Source organism: Diadema antillarum, unplaced genomic scaffold, assembly GCF_040938485.1.
Source record: "Diadema antillarum isolate AM-2024a unplaced genomic scaffold, OU_Dant_1.0 seq00000389_RagTag, whole genome shotgun sequence".
NCBI classification, from domain to species: Eukaryota; Metazoa; Echinodermata; class Echinoidea; order Diadematoida; family Diadematidae; genus Diadema; species Diadema antillarum.
Window position 1 is genome coordinate 1,370,043 of NW_027271386.1, and position 22,495 is coordinate 1,392,537.

Sequence of the window (22,495 nt, forward strand, 5' to 3'; positions counted from 1 at the left end):
CATTATATCTCTCTTCATATTCGAGACATAGTTTGTAGCAGCGAGCTATGTGTTGAATACGAGCAGAGAAAAATGGACTGTGTGAGTTAGCTTAATAGGAGTGACCAAGCTATCGGACAGGTGGCCATGTTAAAGGTTATGGACCATAAACGTTAGAAGAAACCCTAAACACAAACCTTAACCACAAGCCTGCATTTGTACAAGCTGGCCTGTTTATTTGGCCACTTTCCTTGACAAATCTCACTGATCCAGTGAGACATTCACTGTTCGTTCATGCGATATGACAACTTGGAAAAAGTGCAATTTGTCATTGTTGTCTTTAAAGTTCATGTGCTCAGTATACATGAGTAGTATAATAAGATATCAGTGGAAGGATGAAGAGTACTTCTTTCCTCACAACAAACATTGTGCTCTCCATAGCTGATAATTATGAAATGGTATAGTCTCCCAAAGTTTGATTACCTTTTTTTAAAAAAAGTATATACACACTGTATATTACCTACTTACCAGAGTTGGTGGCGACAAGCAAGTGTAGAATTATTTGTTGCCACCAGGCCATGTCTGCACTTGGGACAAAGTCGGCACCTCAAACCAGGTAACTATAGAGTGAGCTGGAAATGATTCGTCTCCAATAAAAAAAAAGCATCCTACATATTGGATGACAGTGAATAGTGTGGCATCTTGACGCTGCACGAAGTCCTATTCGATGGAAAGAGTTTGGCAGTGAATTATGGAAATGCCAATCAGGTGCCACGAAGCAACAAATTATCGCCTTTTATGGTAATGGAGAAGGCCATTAAAAAAGCTATTGCAGCCAGAGGTTACCTGGATTACGAGCAATAATGAAATATTGGTGTATAGCTGATAACCTTGTAGATGTTTGTGTGTTTGTGTGTCTCTCTGTATGCGCGTGTGTGTTTGTGTGTGTGAATGTGCGTGGCAATACTGTACATGTTTGTGCCCATGCAGTACAATTATCAATTTAAGTTTGAAGCACAAGTATACAGAGGCGCTCGGTGTAATTGCATTGATGTGTTATTTATGATTCCGTTGTCCATTTTGTGAGTTGATGAATTTTGAAATATTTATTGAGACATACAACTTGTATGGCCTTGTATGGCAACCAAAAAATGTCGCCTGGAATATCGTTATGGTGACATTGACTCTTCTGGTTTCCATGGTATGATCAAGGTAAAAGTACTGATGGTAATATATAATGTAGTCGTGATGACTTTTATACATGTACCAATATCATTGTGCGTTAAGTGTGCGTGCAACATGCACGAAACGTACAAACGACTTTTTCTGACATGCATAATATTTTCCGTACCTGTAACTGTTTTGGACGTTTCAGAGGTATAGGCCTATATATTGCGAGCACACAATGATGATACACGTTCACAAAGCGCGTAAAAGGTTAAAATCCATTTGCGCGTTTAAATAGGTCATCTGTGCTTCTTTTATCATTTGATATTTTAATGTTTAAATTGCAATATGTGTATGATTTGTTTTCAAGGGTACATTCTATTTTAACAAGCCTCTGGCTTTCTCAGAACTGTACCTGCTACATTTTGTAAACATTTTTTATCGAAACGATTTTTATTACTGAATAAATGTATGAAGTGAATTGAATTGAATTATCTAAAAAAAAAATAAAACAACGAGAAGTCATGCCTATTGTGATTAGTCGCAGCGACTCACCTTCAGAATGCATTGGGACCCCCATATTCTATTTCATATTCTGAAAGTCCATAATGATTTGTTAATACATGCATCAATATGGTTGCTTAGATATTGTGACATCATCATAATCAACGTCAAGTCTCAAAATATTGGTGCTCAAAATCTATGGTTAATACTTTTATAGTCATGAGATTATCTCGGTAATTGTTGGGGATTTTCTACCAAATGCTTTTATAATTTATAATATAACTATATTCTACAACTCAGTTTTACTGTTGTTGCGTCTATTCATAGTCAAATTTTCATATCTTATTCTTTTTATGTAAACTTCATAACTAGCTTACATTAAAATCACACTTTCAACTTTAAATTTAACTCTCATCAAGCATTCATAACTTTTCCTCGAGTTTTACTTAAATGTCCTCGTATAATTATTAATTAATGCATTTACTCAATTCATAAACGTATTTGTTTATATATCTATACATAATATACCCTTCAATTACGTTATTTTATCTTAACAAGTATGCGTTCACATCATTACAAATACAAATATCTAATTAGCCTACATATCAATATGTCTATTGATTGGAAATAATAGATTGAACAAAACTAACTTTTAAAAGTAGAAATATCAGTGTTTATTGTTCGTTTTTGTTTTGTAGTCATGGTCCATTTGATTGCGCAATATTAAAATACATATGAAGGGTTTGTTTGCAAAAACCGATAAGTCCATTTTTGAAGTACGATCTCTGTCATAAAGTACAAAATAATACCTTTTAAATTATATATTGGTCATTGCATATAAAGGTATATTTTTGAAGTTATGGTCAAAAGAAGCACAAATTTTCTTATTATTCTCTTTATTTTTCTTGACCTTTAATCGCAAATATCTCCATTTGACAAATATGGACTTATCGGTTTTTGCAAACAAACTCTTCATATATACTTCATTATCTTACCTTTCTTTTATCGTTTTGTTATACGCGTTTAAATGTATTCAAACATATTTCACTTGTCCGCAATTCAGCCTGCAGGCTATCATGGATGATTCTTCTATATCATAAATACCTTATAAAAATTATTCAATATTTTTTTTTGGTAGTCTTCACTCCTGCATGTAATAAACATACCCACACAATGCACAAAGTATTCATAGACTAAAGGGATGGTATCATATTGGTGGAGATGAGGACTGAGCTTTTAACTTTTGGGGAGATACTAGGAAACCATTTATGAAACGCTACAAAGCATACAATTCTAAGAGGAATTCAAAGATTTTTTATGGAAATCGATTTTAAAAATGGCTATGAGATATCCGAAAAAAATAAAACAAAGCAATCCTTACAAGAGGTGGGTCCCACCGTCACTGACTTTTTATTAACATATAGCTTTGTTATGGATATCTCAGCCGCGTCAAACCACTTTTCATCAAATAAACTTTGGATCCCCCTAAAGATTTCAAGCTCTTTCATATTTCCTTACACGGACCTTATTATCTCACAAAGATTGTAGGAAACCCGAAGTCCCATCTCAACCAAAACTATACCATCTAAACGAGACGAACGTATCTCCAGATGGCTTCCAAGTCTACAACTCACACTCTTGGTCATGCAAATGAGAGTCCAAATTGACGTAGGCAGGTATAAGAATCCGATTCTGTTTACTCTGATAACATCGAATTCTTTTCCACATTTATAATACTGTATTTTGATTTGTTCTTCCCTAGTTTTAACTTGTTATTATCATTGACAATTTTGTTCGTTAATATTGACAAGGTTGATTTGAATGTTACACATAATTTGCCCTTTATATTTATAAATGTCGATTTTGGAATAGTATTCATAGACTATGCTCAATTAGTTTGTTTGCAAATACATTGTTAAAAGTCTCTTTAAATGTAAGGCGTGATAGGCCTAACCTTTCAATCTACCCTATATAGCTATGACTGAAAGGCTTACCCTTCCAGTTATTGCAGAATGAATAAATAAATGAAAAAGGTACTTTGTTTTATTAACGTTACTTTTATTTTCTACTGTTATCATCATTACTCTACAACACTGATAACTCAGTAAAGGGAATATACATGAAACAAGTTGGACAAACTACAATAGTTTGATTATTTATAAGTACGAAGTACAAGTCGCCCAGTGTATGATGCAAAATCTATGTAGAGTCTGGAATTTTGTATGTATGACATGTATTATCATTATTATTTTTATTATCATTATTATATCAACATTTTTATTATTGTTACTATAATTATTATTATATTATTATCATTGTTATTATCATTATCATCATTATGATTCTTGTTATCATTTTGTATATACTTTTATTTATTGTTATTGCTCAGTCATTATTCATCATCTTTCTTGCAAACATGAACATTTTTAGTATGTCTTAACGTAATTGTCGTCATTGTCATTCATTATATTACCGCCGGAGTGTTGTTTCTTTTATTTCACTTAGGCATATCATTATTACAGTTCGGTACAAAGGGCTTAGGCAATTTTGTGTAATCAGCTCCACCAAATTGAACGCTCATGTACGGTAGATTGTACGTAAAAATGGAGAATAACATCGACATTTTTGTACTCATGTTATTAATTAAATTTCATTTTCCTGGTTATTTGTTTTGTTTTGTTTTGTTTTGTTTTGCTCGGTTTGTACAACCTGTCGCAAGTTCCTGAAGAATGTGCCATTACCCTTTGTGTTTCGGGGAGCGACTGAGAAATGAAGTCAGACTGAAAATTGCCTCACACGCATTTTATCGCAATATTCTCATCTCCACCTCAAATTTGCCACATATGGGCGTTTTTATAGCACTGTGCTGCCGAAATTATGAAATCAATTCGGTATTTTGGTTGCAACATAAAATCCCCAACTGTAGAAACCTCCCTCTACCAATTACAGAATGAACTCTTCCAAACCGAGTGCGAAAGTTGACCCCAATACGACCTTCAATGATAATCTATAAGGCCGTACTCTTTGGTACTGGATCTACCATGACCATGCATGGCATGGACTGGCGAGCGCGAATGCACACACCATGCGTGTATACCACTTCTCTCGTTCGGTGATTTTTCCGATCATCCACTGCACTGACTGTTTTGGCAACCCACATAAGTCGTTCTCAAATTCTAGAATTCTCATCATCCTGGAGGAGTTTCTGTGAGTTTTTTGTGCTTATTTTGGTAATGACGGTCCGTCAGAGCTGAAGTTTCTCTTTCTTTCCTCACGGGTAAGTGTTTACTCCTCGGTCAAGTTTTAAATATGAACACTTCTGATCCAGAATGTTGAAAGTGTTCGCGTGTGATGCAAACGGCAGAACCACCGCCACGACTGCACGGCGCGTGTTTGTTGTTTGTTAGTGTGGTAGCACTGCATGCGCGGCACCGCTAACCCAAATAGGCCTCGCTGGCTGTTGTTTTGGCCGAGATTCCCCTGACGTGGTTTCGCGGTACCGTACCGTACGCACGCGTGTCGCTGAAAAACAGCTTCGCGTGTGGGGTTACCATGCACAACTAGGACCAAGTTATCAGTAGATTACTTGTAACTTTTTTTTTTCTTGACATGTAATGGCCTAAAAACATATAATAGTCAGCATTGTACCTTGCAATCAGTTTAACGGAGAATTGCTCATGGAATATCGGGTTCAGATCATAGATTTTGGATAAAGAGAGAGATCGACGTCGGAGAGAGAAAAGTATCCGATTTCATTTGTAATTGTAGGTCTGCTTTAGATTTACTTTGATATTTCTACGAGATTATGAATGAGGAACGATTTTGACAATGAGTTTTGTACAGTGTGTACTTTTCTCAATCTCAACCTTGCAAAATACTCACTTCATGTGCATGCATGGTGCTAAATCTGTACAAATTTTCAGGTTTAAACAGTGTAGCCTTGTAGACTCGATTACAAATAATTGTAGCAAACACAGTTTGTTTGTTTCTTTGTTTGTTTTTGGCCGTACAATGAAGAGTTGAAACTACCAGAAATATTGGAATAACAATACAGCCTTGTCACTACAGAAATACAGCATGTATGGCATCTTGTCGGGCTACAGAAATGCAAAGTTTGCGTGTGTATAGAATGCGTGTGCTGAGCTACATTGTACCACTGTACCACCTAGAACCTCTACCAGTCTCGGAGAATAGTGAGTGTTGCTTCTGTCATATAAAGCTAAAGAAAAGGAGACACCTCAATTCATTTCATTTGTGCACTTAGCCTGGATGAAAATATGGGATTTTCTTATCAGTCACCTTGGCACACGTCGAATGAGGTATCGATGATCATATACAACAGGGCACTGTAAAGTGCATGATTGCAGAAAATATTTTACACCAAGTAATCTCTCGAGATATATAATGTTGTTGTCTCCCAATTATGTCCATGTTAAATACACATACAGTGCAGGGTTCGAAATTGGCGATGGTCCGGTGGCCATTGGCCACCCAAAATCACGTCGGACTAGCTAAAAATCATACAATTCTGAGGTTATTAGTCCGTCTGAGACGTCTGGCTAGCCAAAATATTGCTTCAGTGTCAAAATTGATTCTAAGTAGTCCGCCTGGCTAGTTTAAAAAAAAGTTAAGTGCGACCCCTGCAGTGTATATGATAGCTCATTGTTAATAACGAGAATGAAATTCACAATTCAAGATAGACCCTCTACATTCTCGTACATACATATATGTATTTCCACACTACAATAGAATACATTTGTACTGAATGTGTAAAATTCTACGTGTATGAAATCAAATCAACTGAAATCAAGTTGTCGAGTGCTTTTGCTCTTTGAACTCCATAATTTGTTTCCGTATTCTTCTTGTTTATACACAATGCAGGTTGACCATCACTATAACCAGTCATCACAGAAAACAACTCGGGTAATTGAAGCTCGGTATAAAATCATCCATACCCTGCATTCATGAGTGACTACCACAGTCCACACAAGAATGAAGATTTTTTCTTTGGAAGTGGTGACTCTTTTGTTTTACTTTGAATACAGCGTAGTACCTGTTGAGTGAGATGGAGATTATTCGAGGACTGCCTGCACTTGCATTGGGGAATATTGTAGTCAGGTGAAGTTGTTCGGCGTGCATCGCGTACCATGGATGACGCACAGAGTACGTCCACGAGGAAAAGATGCTGCAAGTGTTCGGTGAACACCTGTCGCTGCATTGTCGCCGAGTTCTTCTGCTCGTTTCTTTTCATGTTCATCGTCGGCACCACTGACCTGAAGTGGACAGACCGCGAAGCGACGTCTGAGCTCCAGATTGGGTTGACCCTCGGATTTGCAGGTGAAACTTAGAGAGGTTTTTCTCTTTAAATTTTATTAGTTGGTAGCACTGCTGTGTTGAGTAATCTGAACATCCTTCCACCCCCCCAATCATTGTGCATGTTGTTGTGTAGCCCGAGGGTAAGGTAACAGTACATCTCATTCTCCTGAGGAGATAGTGTTTGAAAGGTTTATTGTTTTGCTCACTAATGTAATATTTTTGCCCTATGCATGATTTAATTGATTGATATGATTTTATGATTAATTGAAACTGGTCTGGACAAGTTATGGATAAACAAGCATACTGTAAAACACGATATTTTTGCAGCATGAAATTCTCACGAATGGGAGCCGACGGCCTTATTCGCAGAATGAAATTTTCGCGAGTTGCCTCTAACATTCAATGTATGTGTAGTGTAGACAAGATATTCAGTGTGCATTTTAAGTAAAACAAAGCGATCGTAATTAAAGGTGGGTCCCACACTTAATTAGAATCGCTCTGTTTTGGATATCTCAGCCATTTCAAGACCAATTTTCATCAATAATTCCTCGTGGAATTATATGCTCCTTCATATTTCATAAGAGGTTTCTCATTATCTCACCAAAAAATGTTGGAAGCCTGAAATTGGGTCTCAACCAAAACTACATGTATACAACTGTACGATCCCTTTAAACACATATTCTTCCTTTGAACAGTAAAAACATCTGATGAGTAATACAATGTAGGTGATGTATAAAGGTAATACATGGTGATTCATTCATTTTGATACTTTGTTAGACGGTCAATGTGCTGCGATGCGAGGGATGATTTTCAGCAGAAACGGAGCGAGCGTACAGAAAGTTTGCAGAGTGTTGAAGTCTCATATTCTCATTGAGCAATTCCACGCATTAAAGGAGAAGTCCAGACGATTTTGAAAAAAATTAACCAAAATCTACATAAATAAAGGACCATAATGAGTAAGTTTCATTGAAAAAGACCCTCCCAACTCGCCACAATCGATTTTTTAGCATCACTAATTTTGAATCGTAACCGTTCGATTTCTGTACGCCGGCGAGAAAGATCACGTGACAGCGTGACGTTTCATCCTCACATTGCTTTTTGCTTGGAGCGTCAGCTGGCTCGGGGGAGCCCTGCTTGAGCAACGGTGATACGGGCCAAGCAAGCGGTAGTAGCGTACCGCTCAACAGTCTCTGACCACACAGCGGATGCACGCGGCATGATCTATTGCTTCATTAAAAAAATGCCGATGTGTCAAGTGTTAGGGTGTTGTCAATACTTCAACTTTACTAGTAAGTCTTCAAATTGAAGAAATATTTCGATTTTAAATTGATATCTATCCACGATACTACCTTTACATGATCCTGAATGCTACAACACGCAGCCCGATTACGCTGTGTGTATTGGGCTGCTGGTCGTAGTTACCGGCGCGGCGCGGCGGCGGTACCAAGCTGGCGCTGGCGTTTCTTCCTCGGTTCAAGTTACATGTATACTGTCGTATTTTATCACCGTCAGACACACTTTTCAACAGTCTCGGACAACAAAAGAGGCAATAATTCTGACATTGACAGACTGATTTCAGATTGTCCACACTCAGAAGTCGAAAAAACGATCGCGGATTGTGATAGCACTTGGCAGCAGCAGACGTAGTATGCCTGCACAGCCCGACAGCGTATTTTTTAAGACGGCACAGATTGGGGCATGGCGCGTGTTAAACCTATGGGAAAAACGTTGGGTTAGGGTTTTTGGTTATGGTTATGGTTAGGGTTAGGGTTAGGGTTGGGGTTAGGGTTAGGGTTAGGGTTAGGGTTAGGGTTTGATGGTTAGGGTTAGGATTAGGATTAGGGTTAGGTTTAGGGATAGGGTCCCCGATAGATTTTTAGTTTCCCCAATCTGTGCCGTCTAAAAAAAACACGCAGCCCGACAACAGCTAATGCATTGTAAGTGATGGGGTGGACACTAATAAGTACGGCAGTATTATAATACATACATATTTCAATTTAAACGAAAATGTTATAGCATTGCAACTATTTTACATTAATCTTTGAAGATTTTATATAGATATATAACGAAGATTATTTGAATAAAGGAATACAGCGTTTGGCAACAGCACTCCTAAATCGGTGTACGGTCTCCTGCAGTAGCGCCGACAAGGCACACCTATGCAGGCATGCAGATACCGCCCGTAGTCAGCAGTGCAATGGGAGATCGATGCGTAGCTGGGTTTCGCTCGCGGTGCTCTCAGCTGAGGAAACTGCGCCCGATATGTCACGCGCAATGCATCCTGGGACAGATAGTACGAAGGGCAGCTCGCGACGGATTCGAACATGAAGAATTACCTTATTTTAAAAAAAAATCATAGTAAATGTATCTGATGGTCTTTTCTCGTCGGGAAAAGGGTAAAAGGTTCATGAAATATTGTTCTTTACACACGAAACGGCTGATAATCGTCCGGACTTCCCCTTTAATTTGATTGATCCTGTTAAGGCAGGGCAAGCACGACCTGATCTGTGGTTATTTTAATGTGCTCCGCTTTTTTCAGTTTTCTGGAAAGAATACAATTGGTAACTTGTACAAGTGTTCAGGACAGGTGCAGTTATCTTGACCTCTAGCAGGTGCTAACCCATAATGGAAGTGTTAACCCGTGCCATATTGAATTCTTAAATGATGATAATAATATTAATATAGCGCTTCAGACAATATGTTTCGAAGCGCCTAAATACAATTATCAAAACAAACAAACATATAAATCAGCTTTGAATACAAATCCCCATAGACTGTATACAGGCAACCAGGTTCCAGTAGGGAACGGGTCAAACCTCTTCATAAATACATTTTATTCAAAAGCTATCAAAATTATGATCTCACTCATAATATCCTCAAACTGATAGCAGATGTTGATGGCCTACATGTACATCGTACTGTACAGTACTTGTACGTGTAGGCCTACGTCCATCAGAATCTTTGGAGCTCCATTCATACTTTTCTTCACAGGCCTGCAATGATTTTTTTTCTCTCTCTCCAACCACAGGAAATTACAACTGATAAACATTTACCCCCTCAAACTGTACCTGTAATGTATATCAGCATCAGTGCTTTACAGTGCCTTCAAGACCATGCTAGTTAATGACTTTAAAACTACATTGTATCTCTCTCGTGTTTTGTTTTTGTTTTTTGCCCTGGCACAGTTGCTACATTGACTCAGTGTTTTGATGCCGTGAGTGGGTCCCACCTCAACCCTGTGGTCTCTCTAGGGTTCCTCATCACCAGACAAGTTGGCATCATCCGGGGCGTGGCCTACCTGGTGGTCCAGTTCAGTGGAGCCTTTACCGCAGTGCTTCTTCTTCAGGGGTAAGCCTTGATCGCATTTTAATATTATCTCTGAGTATACACACGTAACTGAAGATCTGCACCCAAATACATGTATGTACAAAGATTGGTGGAAGATCATGGTGAATATCAAAACGAAAGCAGTTTATGAGTAGGTGAATGAACAATAGGCCTAATAAAGATTGATTTACTTGAATTGGATGGTGTATGATATCACTGTTGTTTTCTTTTTTTAATTTTTGCTGTTATTTCTAAGTTTTGATGTCATTCCCATTTTGGTTTGTAGAAAGCACATAAAATACCAAGTGCACTCTGTCTTTCAAACTGTGCACAGACAATCCATGGAGATTTTCATGACGAAGTTCATATTTCTGTCCATGTGAATGCTTGCAAAAAAAATCTTTCGAGAGATTAGGAGAGTGATCGTCATTCCATTGCAGTTCTGACTGTGTGAGTGCTTGCAAAAGATCTCGAGATTTGGAGGGCGATCGCCACCGCGCTATTTCTGACCATGCAAATGCTTTAATACAAAGTCAACTGTACAGAAGCCCAAAGAGATAACAACTGTTTAGTAATAGTGAAGCAACACACTTTATTTTCATTTCATTTCATCTTTCCAACAAAGTGAAGAAGCACTAGTAATGCTATACACTGTACATACACTGTAGATCTGTGGCCCGATTGCAGTTGATGTACAGCTGTAATTGAAATTATGCTGAAACATCATGTAGGAACTACATGCACTTGGGTATTTTGAAAGCTCTGATATTTTAGTACTTCTGGCAAACCTTTGTGGCTAGTATTTAAGATTTTCATCCTTCACCAACTGAAAAAATTTGTTACATTGGATTTATTTCAGCGCTATTTTACACTTTTCTTATGCAAATATTCAGAAAGACAATGAACTCCTGTGAGTGTAATCTGCATGTTACAGGCTTTTGAAGTTGTACTGTGCTGTACATGCAGCTTAACAGTAAAAATTAGATTCCATTATTTCCAATTCCCTTTCTGGAGGATTTTCAAGCACTGCATTTTTATTAACAAATTTGATAGTAAACTGATTGTAATTTGTAGCACAAAGTGCAACTGGCATGATTTTAATGAACCTGTCAGAGGCAGTTCGTCGACCAGCTCCCCCAATGTGTTTCTAATTTTCAGCCCACAATTGGAATTGGGCATGCCAGCATCGTTCATGACCTTTATACATAGTATGGGGTCCCTGCGGCCAGTCCAGGGTAGAATGTGGCTGAACTTTATAGTGGGGACAAAATTTACCCAGATTGGCTAATATCCAGCCATTTGCGTTGTTTAGTGAAATGGGAGCAAAACTTGACTCTTCTGTGAAAAAAAAAAAATTGTAGAGCTGCCCATGTTAATTGGAGAGCCTGTTTAATTCTGACTTCAAAGTTTGTTTGTTTTTTTTTCATTTGGCAGTCATTAAAAAAGAACAGCGAGAAAAGAATGAATTTGCAGTTCAAAATTAAATTCAGGCAAACGTTCTTGTGTGCACTATAAATGCACTGAATACACATGTCCAGCAAAAGAGGCGGTGGCCTCCATTTCAAGCAAATTTCATGCTGCGAATATTTCTTGCTTTAACCTTACAGTACATATTATAAAGGGATGAGAGGTACAATGTATTAGGTGCTTTTATTAAGTCTGTTCCCTTGATATTTTAGCAATATTGTGTGGCGATAATACTTGAAGGGAGATGTACACAGTACTTTTATATACAAATGTACTGTACATTGAAACTGTAAACTTTTAAGACTGTGCTTCGATACTGAATACTATATGTACAACTACAGTGCATGATATTTCTTTTAATAGTCAAGGGCTCTAACATATATTTTAATCTTAGTCAGATGTTAATACTGAAAACCACTTCAACATGCCTGATGTTTCAATGGAAAAAGTGAAATCATTTTGTGTAATACACTTTAATAGCACCTGGTGAACTTGGTGTACTTCTTGTATAGTTGTAATCCTCAGTCTAAAACTGTGATTTCTCAAGCTGACATACAAAATGTAGATAAAGAGTTGTTCATAGAAACGTGACAGCGAGACGTATTGGTAGAGATATTGATTGCTGACTGCTGGTTTCATCTTCATCCCTCACAATTATGCCGAATCGAGAGCAATTTGCGTCTTTGCCGTGTTTATAATTTACTGCCAAATCGGACGGCCAGTTTGTGTTTTCGAGATTATTTGGCAGTGTTTTATTGTGCCAAGTGAAGTAGGCTGTAGTACAAATTATCCTTTAATATCTGTGCCAAGTTCTAATTCTTCCCTATTTGAGTCCGATAGGGAGATGCTGAATGGCTGCTACTGTACATTTACAGCTGAACTTCATTTGAACAGGGTGTAAATGACAAAGAAAAAAAACAGCAAGAAGGGAATGGAGAAAATCTTAATTAGCAAGTATGATGGCATTCAGGTATCAATGGGAAGTACTACAATGGAGGAAATCATCGTTTTGGAGGGTTAGCAACTGCTACATCTCAACAGTCACAAACCTGCCTCTTCTTTTTCTGTCTTTGTCGTGTTTCCTCTTTTAATATCTATCCTCTTTATTGTTTTTTTTTTTGTCCTTTTATTTGCGTGAGGTATCCATGGATAGATTTGAACACTTTTTTTCAATAGAAAATCTGCGCAAGGTCGTGATAGCAATAGCGCAATATTGAGTCAGTTCCCCCCCCCCCCACTCTTTTTACACATGTTACCCGTGAACTCTTACAAAAAATTTCTGTTATTCAACTAGGAGGTGTCCATGTCAACAATTTGCCTAGATACCCATGCACTTTGAGCATTGAAAATATATCAAAACCACTCTCTGGACAGAATCTTTTGATCATAGAGTAGTGTGATTCACTTGTACAAATGTATTACAGATTGGTGTTAGGGCTTGTACTTTACCTTGAATTTCTTTCTGTACACTACTAAACTTTGTGTAGAAGTTTGATCTAACAATTCAGATTTAAAAAAAAAAACAAAAACAACATACTGGTAGCAGAAAAGCATGCACACCTTTGTGTCCAAGAAAAGTTGCTGATCAACTTTTTCATTTTGATTTGGGAAAGAAATGAGGTTGAAAAAAAAAGTACTGTAAAACGAGGAATTTTCGCGTGCATTTTAATTTCGCGAATTTCGCGAGCGCCAAAATTCGCGAAATTAAAATGCACGCGAAAGCTTTTGTCAGCACTACATGCATTGAATGCCAGCAGCAATTCGCGAAAATTTCATGCCACGAAAAAGGCTGTCGGCTCCAATTCGCGAAAATTTCATACTGCGAATATATCATAATTTACAGTACCCTGCTCTTTAGTCTTGGATTTGGAGGTTTACTTCAATCTCTTCGTGGAAGATGAGGAGAAGTGGGTATTGGTGGTCAGACATGTAGGAGAGCTTTACCATGTATGTACCAATGACTGTGAAGAGTTTGTACAAAATGTACCACGGCACTCAAAGCACACAAATAGTTGAATGTTTGTCACTGTGCAACATATTACATACTGTATACGCTATAATTTTCGCGTACATAAATTTTCGCGAATTGCCGCTGTCACACATTTTCGCAAGTGGTTAAATTCGCGATTGGGGGACCAGAGAAAATATGAAGTGGCAAAGAAAGTGTGATTATTAGTCTGTGAATATTCAACTAACTATCAAATAAGAATGATACTAGTTATACACTGCATGAAAAAAAACTTACCAAACTCTGCTAACTAGTAAGTTAGAATTCAACATTTTTGAAGTGGTTTATGAAGTCCATCGCGTTAGATTTCTGATGAGTGGTCCCCTTGCGATAATGGATTGGCTCTCTACAGTATTCGTAAGTAGACGTGGACGTGCTATATGTACGTAAACAAGCTTTTATAGCCAGTACAGTACTAGTATATGGTCTGTTCGGTAAGCCATGACATGGTACAGTTTACTACTATTACTGAAATTTTCGTATCATCAAGGCAAGGGATTCATTTTGGAAGGTAATACTTTCGCGTGTTGTTAAATTCGCGAATAGCTCCCGACTCGCGAAATTCGCGAAATATATAGCGTATACAGTAGATGATGACTGGCGGGGGAGGGAACATACCGAATGTTCCACCCGAAGGGTTTGAAATGCTATTGAGGGAGGTTATAAGTCTCGAGACGAATTCTCGGGTTTTATAGCCTCCCGAAATAAAATTTCAAACCCTGAGGGTGGAACGTTTGGTACATGTTCTCGACAACAAAAGTCATCATCTGTTATATTATATGGGTTAGTCAAATACGTCAACGTCAACCACCAGCTGCACAATGCACTCGATCTTCGATCGCTCCCTCGGTGTCGCGCAGAGAGCCAAATGCACTGTGCGCACGCGGCGCGGTCATGTAGACCTTCTGTCATTTGTTACGTGAAAATGTTTTCCCATGCAAGAATGTTCGCCCATGGGCGAACTTAATGAATGTACCTCCATCACGTGACTGTGTTTAGCCAATCACTAACCAGTATTTGACTAACCCATAAATAATGCATTATATGTACACACTGAGCTGTTTTGCAGTATACACAGTACATTTGTACATACAGTAATGTACAGCTGTGCAGTGAGAATTTAGCATATTGATTGTTTGACTCATGCTCAATGAATAATTCATGTATTGTACAGTGTAGGAGGGAAGACAATGTTGGCTTTATTAAAAGATCACATAAATGTACTGTGTGAATCACAATACAATAGTTTTCATCAATAATGCACTTGTTTACTAAATCCCTCTGGCTGCTCATGTGCCAATCTGTGCAAAGTGTATTACAGTGCATTCCCGTTATAACGAAATGCTCGGGACTGGCAGTTTTCTTTCGTTATAACCGAACAAATACAATATATAACAAAAGCAAGGAAACCACGCATATATCATATTCTGTTTGTTGAATACTCATCTTACACTGTGCAGATATGTGAATCGGAATGGTATACTGTACCTTTTAAATTTCGTTTGGATATTACATTAAGAGAGCATAAAATTGACGGAAACTGTGCGTGACACACGGAACGAACACACCATGATGTAAAGCGTTCGCCCATGCTTGTTCCGCTACGAATTTTCGAAAGCAATCCGCATTTCGTTATAACGGAGCACATTTCTTTTGTTTTTCTTTGTCCGTGGGGCTCGGAAAAGACTTCATTGTAACGAAAATTTCGCTATAATCGTGTTCGTTATAAGTGAATTTTGTACCATAGACATTAATGGCGATTATTTTGGGACCAGAAGTTTTACTTCGTTATAACAAAATTTCGTTAAAACCGTGTTCGTTGTAACGGGAGTGCACTGTACATGGAAAAGATTATGCCATATTTGTACAGAACTTCCGTGGAAATATTTTCTCTTTGGAGTGTTTGATATCATCCTGTATTAAAGTTTTAATTGGTATGTTTTTTAATACTGACTGACAATTCAGAAGGGGATGGGGAGGGGGACAGCAAATAAACTGCAATTTGAAAGACTGATATCGAATATGCTGAATACCTACATATTGTAAAAGTGTTGTGAAATATGAAGCAGATAAACTTGTCATGTTATATCAAGAAAAAACAACAACATACACTTGTACACACGCACAATGAAAAACTCCTATTAACCAACAGTGGCAAGAAAAGATGGAGTTTCGCATTGTGATGCAAAAAAACAACAACAATATTAAAAGCATGTGTGTGAACATAGGCCACTGAGGAGGTAATGTTGTACAGGTAGAGCTTTGCTTTGATCGTCTATCCACGTGCGCCATATTACTTTAGACAGGATGTAAATCATGTACTGTACCATGTACAAATGCCAAAGGTATTTGTACTTTTTTATAGTAAAGGTTTGGAGAGTTGCATACTGAAGATATTTAATCGACAGGCCTGGGAGTTTTTGACAGGGCTCTTGTGTGGAAAATTGCTAGTAGTTTTAGTACTAGCTGTTTACCTGAGGACTCATTTCTGCATGATCTTTAGAATATCTACAGTCTGCGTATTACTATGAATTGAATTGTGAACTATACTGTAATTCTTTTTCTTTATCATAACTGAAACCTCATATTTAGAAAGTTTACTGTGTTTAAAATAAAGGGGATGGCTAGTATTACTGAGCAGTGGGAATCAGTGGGAATACTGGAGGATGATTGTTCTAATCCTTGTGGGATTCATTTAAGAGTACATTATATATCTATTGTTGTGTGAACATTATTTGATTCAGAATGGTCTCATATTCAAGTAATGTGCAGTTTAATGTTTCCAGGTTAGCGTACCTGGTCAGTGACGGGGCATTAATCTGCACATTACTTGAATATGAGACCGTTCTGAAGCAAATAATTTTCACACAACAGTAGATATATAATGTACTCTTAAATGAATCCCACAAAGATTGGAACAATCATCCCTCAGCATTCCCACTGATTCCCACTGATCGGTTACTAGCCATCCCCTTTAAGTTTGTTGTGATCATTAAAAGTAAAAATTCATGATGGAAACATTTTTTTTTTCTGCAATTTGTTTTCTTTTTTTTTTGCTTAAAAGCTCATTCCAAATTGTAAATAAGTCTAATTAGTATTTTTATAAAAAACACCTTGAAGTTTAGAACAAAAAATATCTTTTAAATGATAGCAAGTTGAAGTGAGCAACAATTTGACCTTTTCTTGAGGACTTTTAGCAGCCCCCCCCCCCCCCCCCCCCCCACTCACACACACAGCAGAAAGGCAATGTCCTGACTACTCACAGAATATAGAAATGTATACACGCTGTAACTGAACCAGTACATTGCGGTAGCATGTGGCTATTCTGTGCCGGGAGGGAATTCAACAAAATGCTCGTCAGTTATGAACAATCAATGTGCTTCATCTTGCAGGAATGAGATTTCCGCAAATGGTAGGAACAAAAATTAAACAAAGAAAACAAAGAAAACTGTGCCATCTACTGACATACCTTTAATGGCATTTTCCCGTTAGCAAGGCCATTTTTCAGTGAGGATTTTTGTTTGAATGCACACTGTGGATGAATTCTGTCATAAATCTCGGTGAGCTTTTAAATTGTTGGATATTGGAAATATTTGTTCAGATGTGGATAAGAGGATGGTCCCCCATAAACAAGACTTGATTGCCACTGCGGAGTAGTGTGTTGGGTATTCAAGATACATTGTACTGTATGTTCCTCCTGATGAACTGCTTTCTTTTCATTCTTTTTTAATAAGAATGCACGGAAAGAAAGGTCAAACGCATACAAACGGGGTGATGGATCGGTGCAATTGTCTTTATCCCCTGCAAATGCAAACTCCGTTCGTGCACAGCGTGCCTCTAATCAGTCAAGCGAGGGCTCCCCCCACTGGTTCCTCCATTGCGCCTCATCCCCTCGCAGAGCTCTGAGATGGGAAGTTTGGAAGAGATCTTGGCTGTTCCTGCATCTTCAATTTGTGGAGAAGCTGACTCGTTGCTATTTCCCGCTAATGAGTGACATACAAATGCACGTATCCTATTTATCCTGCAAGTGACATGACGATGGCGCTATTTCTAGTGAACTCTATAATGGAGCCCACAGCTGTGTGTGAATCCACCTCTGGCTCTGTAATGCTTTCAATTTGTCAGAATTTCTTTTTATCTCTTGCAAGCATTACAATGAATTTATTACCAAAATATGTTTTTTTTTTAAAAAAGATACTCGTATGCTAGGGACATTGCAGTAGAAATGAAAGGCATGAGATGATAGGGATCCTTCAATATGTACATTGGAGTATTAAAGGACAACTTTAAAGAGTACAGTATGTGGATCAAGTGAATGCAGCAATATTAGTACATGTATAGAACACATCCGTGAACGTAGGACAATCAGACAATCAGACAATCCGTTCAAAAGTTGATACTTGTTGAAGTTTCAGCACCGCCATTGCTGGAGGAGGAGACTACAGTTTGTGATATCACATACCCAGAACGATAAAAAGAAAATGCAAAGAAACTTCATCATAAATGAGCACTTGACTTTCCTATTTCAGAAGGCAGTTGGAGTAATATTACCCTTAAAGGGGAAATCCAGTCCAAATATACACGTAAGTTAGTTTTATAATCTTGAAAGAGTAAGATATTATGAGTTCAACGGTATAATTTTGATCAAAATTGGATGAAAATATTTAATGGAAGTTATGACATTTTGAAGTTTTGCTATGGGGGGGGGGGAACAGTTCTTGAATAGTCAATATGATGCAAATGGCAAAGTGAGCATGTCATCCCCTCACAACTTACCATTATATAGTTTGTACGTAAAATTCTGAAATTCCAGTTTTTCATCCAAACGCAATTATGCCTGAGGCTCAAATCCTTGTATAACTGATCACTGTTCTGAAGTTATTCAACCAGGAATAACATAATTTTTCAGACTTCAATGACAGAAACATTGAATTTTCATCATTTTTTTGTACACGATCAATGGAAAATTGTGAGGGTATGACATGGTCATCTCACTCATTTGCATATATTCATATATCCACTGTACAAGAACTGTTTTGCAGAAATGAGCAAAACTTCAAAATGTCATCACATTGTATGTAACTTCCTTATTTTTCATCCGATTTCAGTCAAATTTTTACCATTGAACTGGTAAGATTTTACTCTTTTTTATCAGACTAACTTATATTTGGACTGGATTTCCCCTTTAACATACATCAGTAACACATGTGCACTTTTTTTTTTCCAAAAAAAAAAAGAAGAAATTTTGTGGAATTCTCTTTGACCATATCGTTCTGTGCATGTGACATCACAAACTGTAGTAGTCTTCTCATCCAGCAGTGACTGCACAGAGACTTTAAAAATTCATAAGTTTTGAATGGATTGTCCATTTTCCCTCAAACTTTCACTGATGTGTTCTATAACTCATATTCCTTCATTCACTCAATCTACATGTACAACAATATTAGAGGTGAATGTGTCCTTTACCTGTATGAGTTATTACAAGCATCCAGTTGATGTGAAGGATATGACAAATAGAGGAGAATTTCACTTGAAAATATACGATACACTGAGGATTCGGTGAATGTGGAAATATCAGTTGTTCACAGTTCTTAAAGTTTGAAGAAAATTGGGCTATACGTTAAAAAAGTATAAATTTTGATGTTTCAGCTATCAAAAATCAATTTGCCATCTGTGATTTAAACAGGACCAGAGCTAGTCATGATGTCACAATAGTAGACACATATTTAAAAGAAAACATTTTCCAAGGAGAATTCCACAATTTTTTTCTTTTTTTAATGAAAAATACTCATTCCCTTGACTGTTAAGGGTAATGTTATTCCTGTGTCTTCTGAAAGAGGTATTATATTGAAGTGTTCTGTCACCGAGCCAGAAAAATGAAAAAATGTTGAATTTTCAAAGTTGTCTACAATTGTACTTAAAAAAGCCCAATATATCTGTATTTTTTGTCCTACTGTGATATCGAGAATTGTCATACAAAAGTGGTAGTCTTCTTTAATTTACAGTTGATTGCACACGTTCATGGATTTAAACCAAAACTTTATAAATTCATGATTCGCCTTTAAAAGGGACATTGACCAAGATGTCAAGGCAGACAGAGAGCATTGTATGGAACAGTGTATTCACACTGGGCACATTTATTACCTCCGCCAAGGGAGGAGGTTATGTTTTCGTTACTGTTGGTTTCTTCGTTCGTTCGTTCGTTTGTCTGTGCGCAAAATAACTCATAAAGCAGACAACTGATTGGGATGAAACTTGCTTGAAAGGTTGAGAATGACACGAGTAACAAACGATTAACTTTTGGTAGTGATCCGAGAGTTTTTTGGGAATTTATGAAGGATTTTTGATATTTTGGCAGGGAGGGTCAGTGAACTTGGGAGTTCAGGCTGCGCGTATTTGAGGTTTGCATGTGCGCACTAAAGTGCGTGCTCTAGTTTTTACTGGGGTGAGGCGCGCTGTGCAGCTGAGGGTTTATGATGTCACAAAGGCTTCTATATTGGGAAATCGGCGACTTCAGCACAGCATGGGTGGAAATATCTCTATGGAAGAACAAGATCAGTGGTGAAAATGATTTGCATGCTTGGCGGAGGTCTGCGCTCTCAGAGTGCTTTTCTAGTTATGAATATGAAACAATATGTGCAGAAAGATTGACATGTTGGGTGGGCACATACACTGTAGTTGGATTTTATTTGAATTGGATCATTTTTGGTGGATGATGCAAAATACATGTACAGTTGTAGGTGGTGACCTTCATACACTAGCATTTCTCACAACACGTCACGTTGATCTGAGAGCCATGTTCTCACAGCTATGCTGTCATTGATGAAAGGCAAATGAGCTCTTAAGTACAGTACGAGTTGCATTCACACGATGCTTATCATCGCTGATAGGAGTGATAAAGTATTTTCACATCGCTAGCAGTGAGCTACAATGTACAATGTACATTCGATATCTGAAAGTGCAGTGCTATGACCCCATTTTATCCATACTTAACATGTGCACACAGATTATGTACTTGAAGTTGTTATAATTCATTCTACAAAGGTGTCAGACCGTAAGAAAAAGTGCAGAAGATAGTGATAAAAGGTATTGGAGTAACTAGTCACTGAAAAATTAGGTATAAAGTGCATTTTGTTTTATTCAAACTTTTAGTAGAAGATCACAGAATATGTCTAGAGTTTCAGGCCAAAGTTTCAAATGTGACCTCTAAACAACACACCACACCATGTTGTTTTTGATCGCAGTGCTCACTATTGGATGTGATATCGATATTAACACAGAAAACATCAGCACCATACATACTGTAGGATTGGGATACAGTATTTTGGGGATGGGCGGGTCACGTCAATATTTTTTTTTTTTATTCATTTATTTTTTATTTTTTGTTTTTGAGGGGAGCCCTTGTTCTCCATCTGCTTGTTTCCAATAGGCCTACAGTTGTATATTCTTCTACATTGTTACCTTGTGCAAACAATTTTTACACTTGCTATTCAATAGTGTAGGAGTGAATGTACCCACACAGTGGTATCGAACATGGTATACGCAGCTTGTCGTACAAGTTGAGACCACACGTTAATGTTGTGTTTCACGGCAGATGGTGAGGTGTTTATCGCACAGTGTGTAAATGTCATGGTATGGAGATCCCACTCCTATCTATATTGATGGGGCCCTCTATGTTTGTGTCAGTACTTGATGCTGAAACCGCCTGACAGAACCCACCGCTAACGACTGTTTCACGATCGTCGGTGGGTTTCAGAAGGAAACACGCAAGTATTGCCACCAAAGAGCATCGCCAATGGACTTTTAATGTGAATTTCACGGTAATCATACACCCCTGACGTGAGGCAAAAAGGCCAGGTCTCCGGTATTAAAAAGAATTCAAGAGCTAATTTTAGCTTCAAGTGAGATCCCACTCTACTGTCAAGATGACATTTTTAAATCAAGAGTAAGGTAAAGCCAGCAGAATGGTAAATATCTCATTAAAAAGGGACACAAAATTCTTGTTCCAAACGGTATTAAAGGTGAACCTATACTTGTCATTGTTATCATTGATATGAAAAATACTATGCACAGTGAGTTGTTTTGATGCAAATAATACTTTATTTCAGACTTTGAAAGTCTACCTGAAACTTTTAGTGAGGCTTGAATATTAAGTGACCAGACTGCACAATTTTATCTATTTTTTCCAGTATTGCTGCTAGCCTCATTTACTCTCAAATGTGCATTATAACACACCTTCATTTTTTTTTTCTCCATAGTGCTGTGCTGGAACAGGGTCATTATTGACACTGTTTTCAATGACTTGATGAAATAGTTGATTGGGTGCTATCATGTACCCCCACTTGGTTTTACAGACCTTGAAATTGGTTCCTACATGTACATGTAGATCCTCTAACCTATATAAAAAACAGGTTCCCACCCACTTGTAGGCTGACTTTAAAGGAAAAGTATAAAATGGGGCTTCAGGTTTCCAACTTTTTTCGTGAGATCGTGAGAAACTTCGTATTGAATATGAAAGAGCATATATATAGAGATGTGAGAGGAATTCAAAGTTCATGGATGAAAATTGGTTTTGAAATGGCTGAGATACCCAAAAAACAAAATGATTACTATTAAAAGGTGGGATTGAAATGGCTCGGACATCAAAAACAAAGTGTTCCTAAGAAAAAGTGGGATTAAAATGACTGGGATATCCAAAAACAAAGTAGTCCTAATTAAAGATGGGAC

The 22,495-nt window shown here is 37.6% G+C and overlaps 1 protein-coding gene across 1 annotated transcript in view; it reads left to right on the forward strand.

The window, feature by feature from the left end:
* Positions 1 to 4,789: 4,789 nt before the first annotated feature.
* The window catches only part of LOC139731940 (aquaporin AQPAe.a-like), a 37,307-nt gene continuing 19,601 nt past the window's right edge, over positions 4,790 to 22,495 (forward strand). The window contains exons 1-3 of the mRNA XM_071642816.1: positions 4,790 to 4,927; positions 6,532 to 6,987; positions 10,152 to 10,314. Coding sequence (XP_071498917.1) covers positions 6,798 to 6,987; positions 10,152 to 10,314 — 353 coding nt within the window. The 5' untranslated portion in view covers positions 4,790 to 4,927; positions 6,532 to 6,797. The remainder of the gene's footprint in view (positions 4,928 to 6,531; positions 6,988 to 10,151; positions 10,315 to 22,495) is intronic.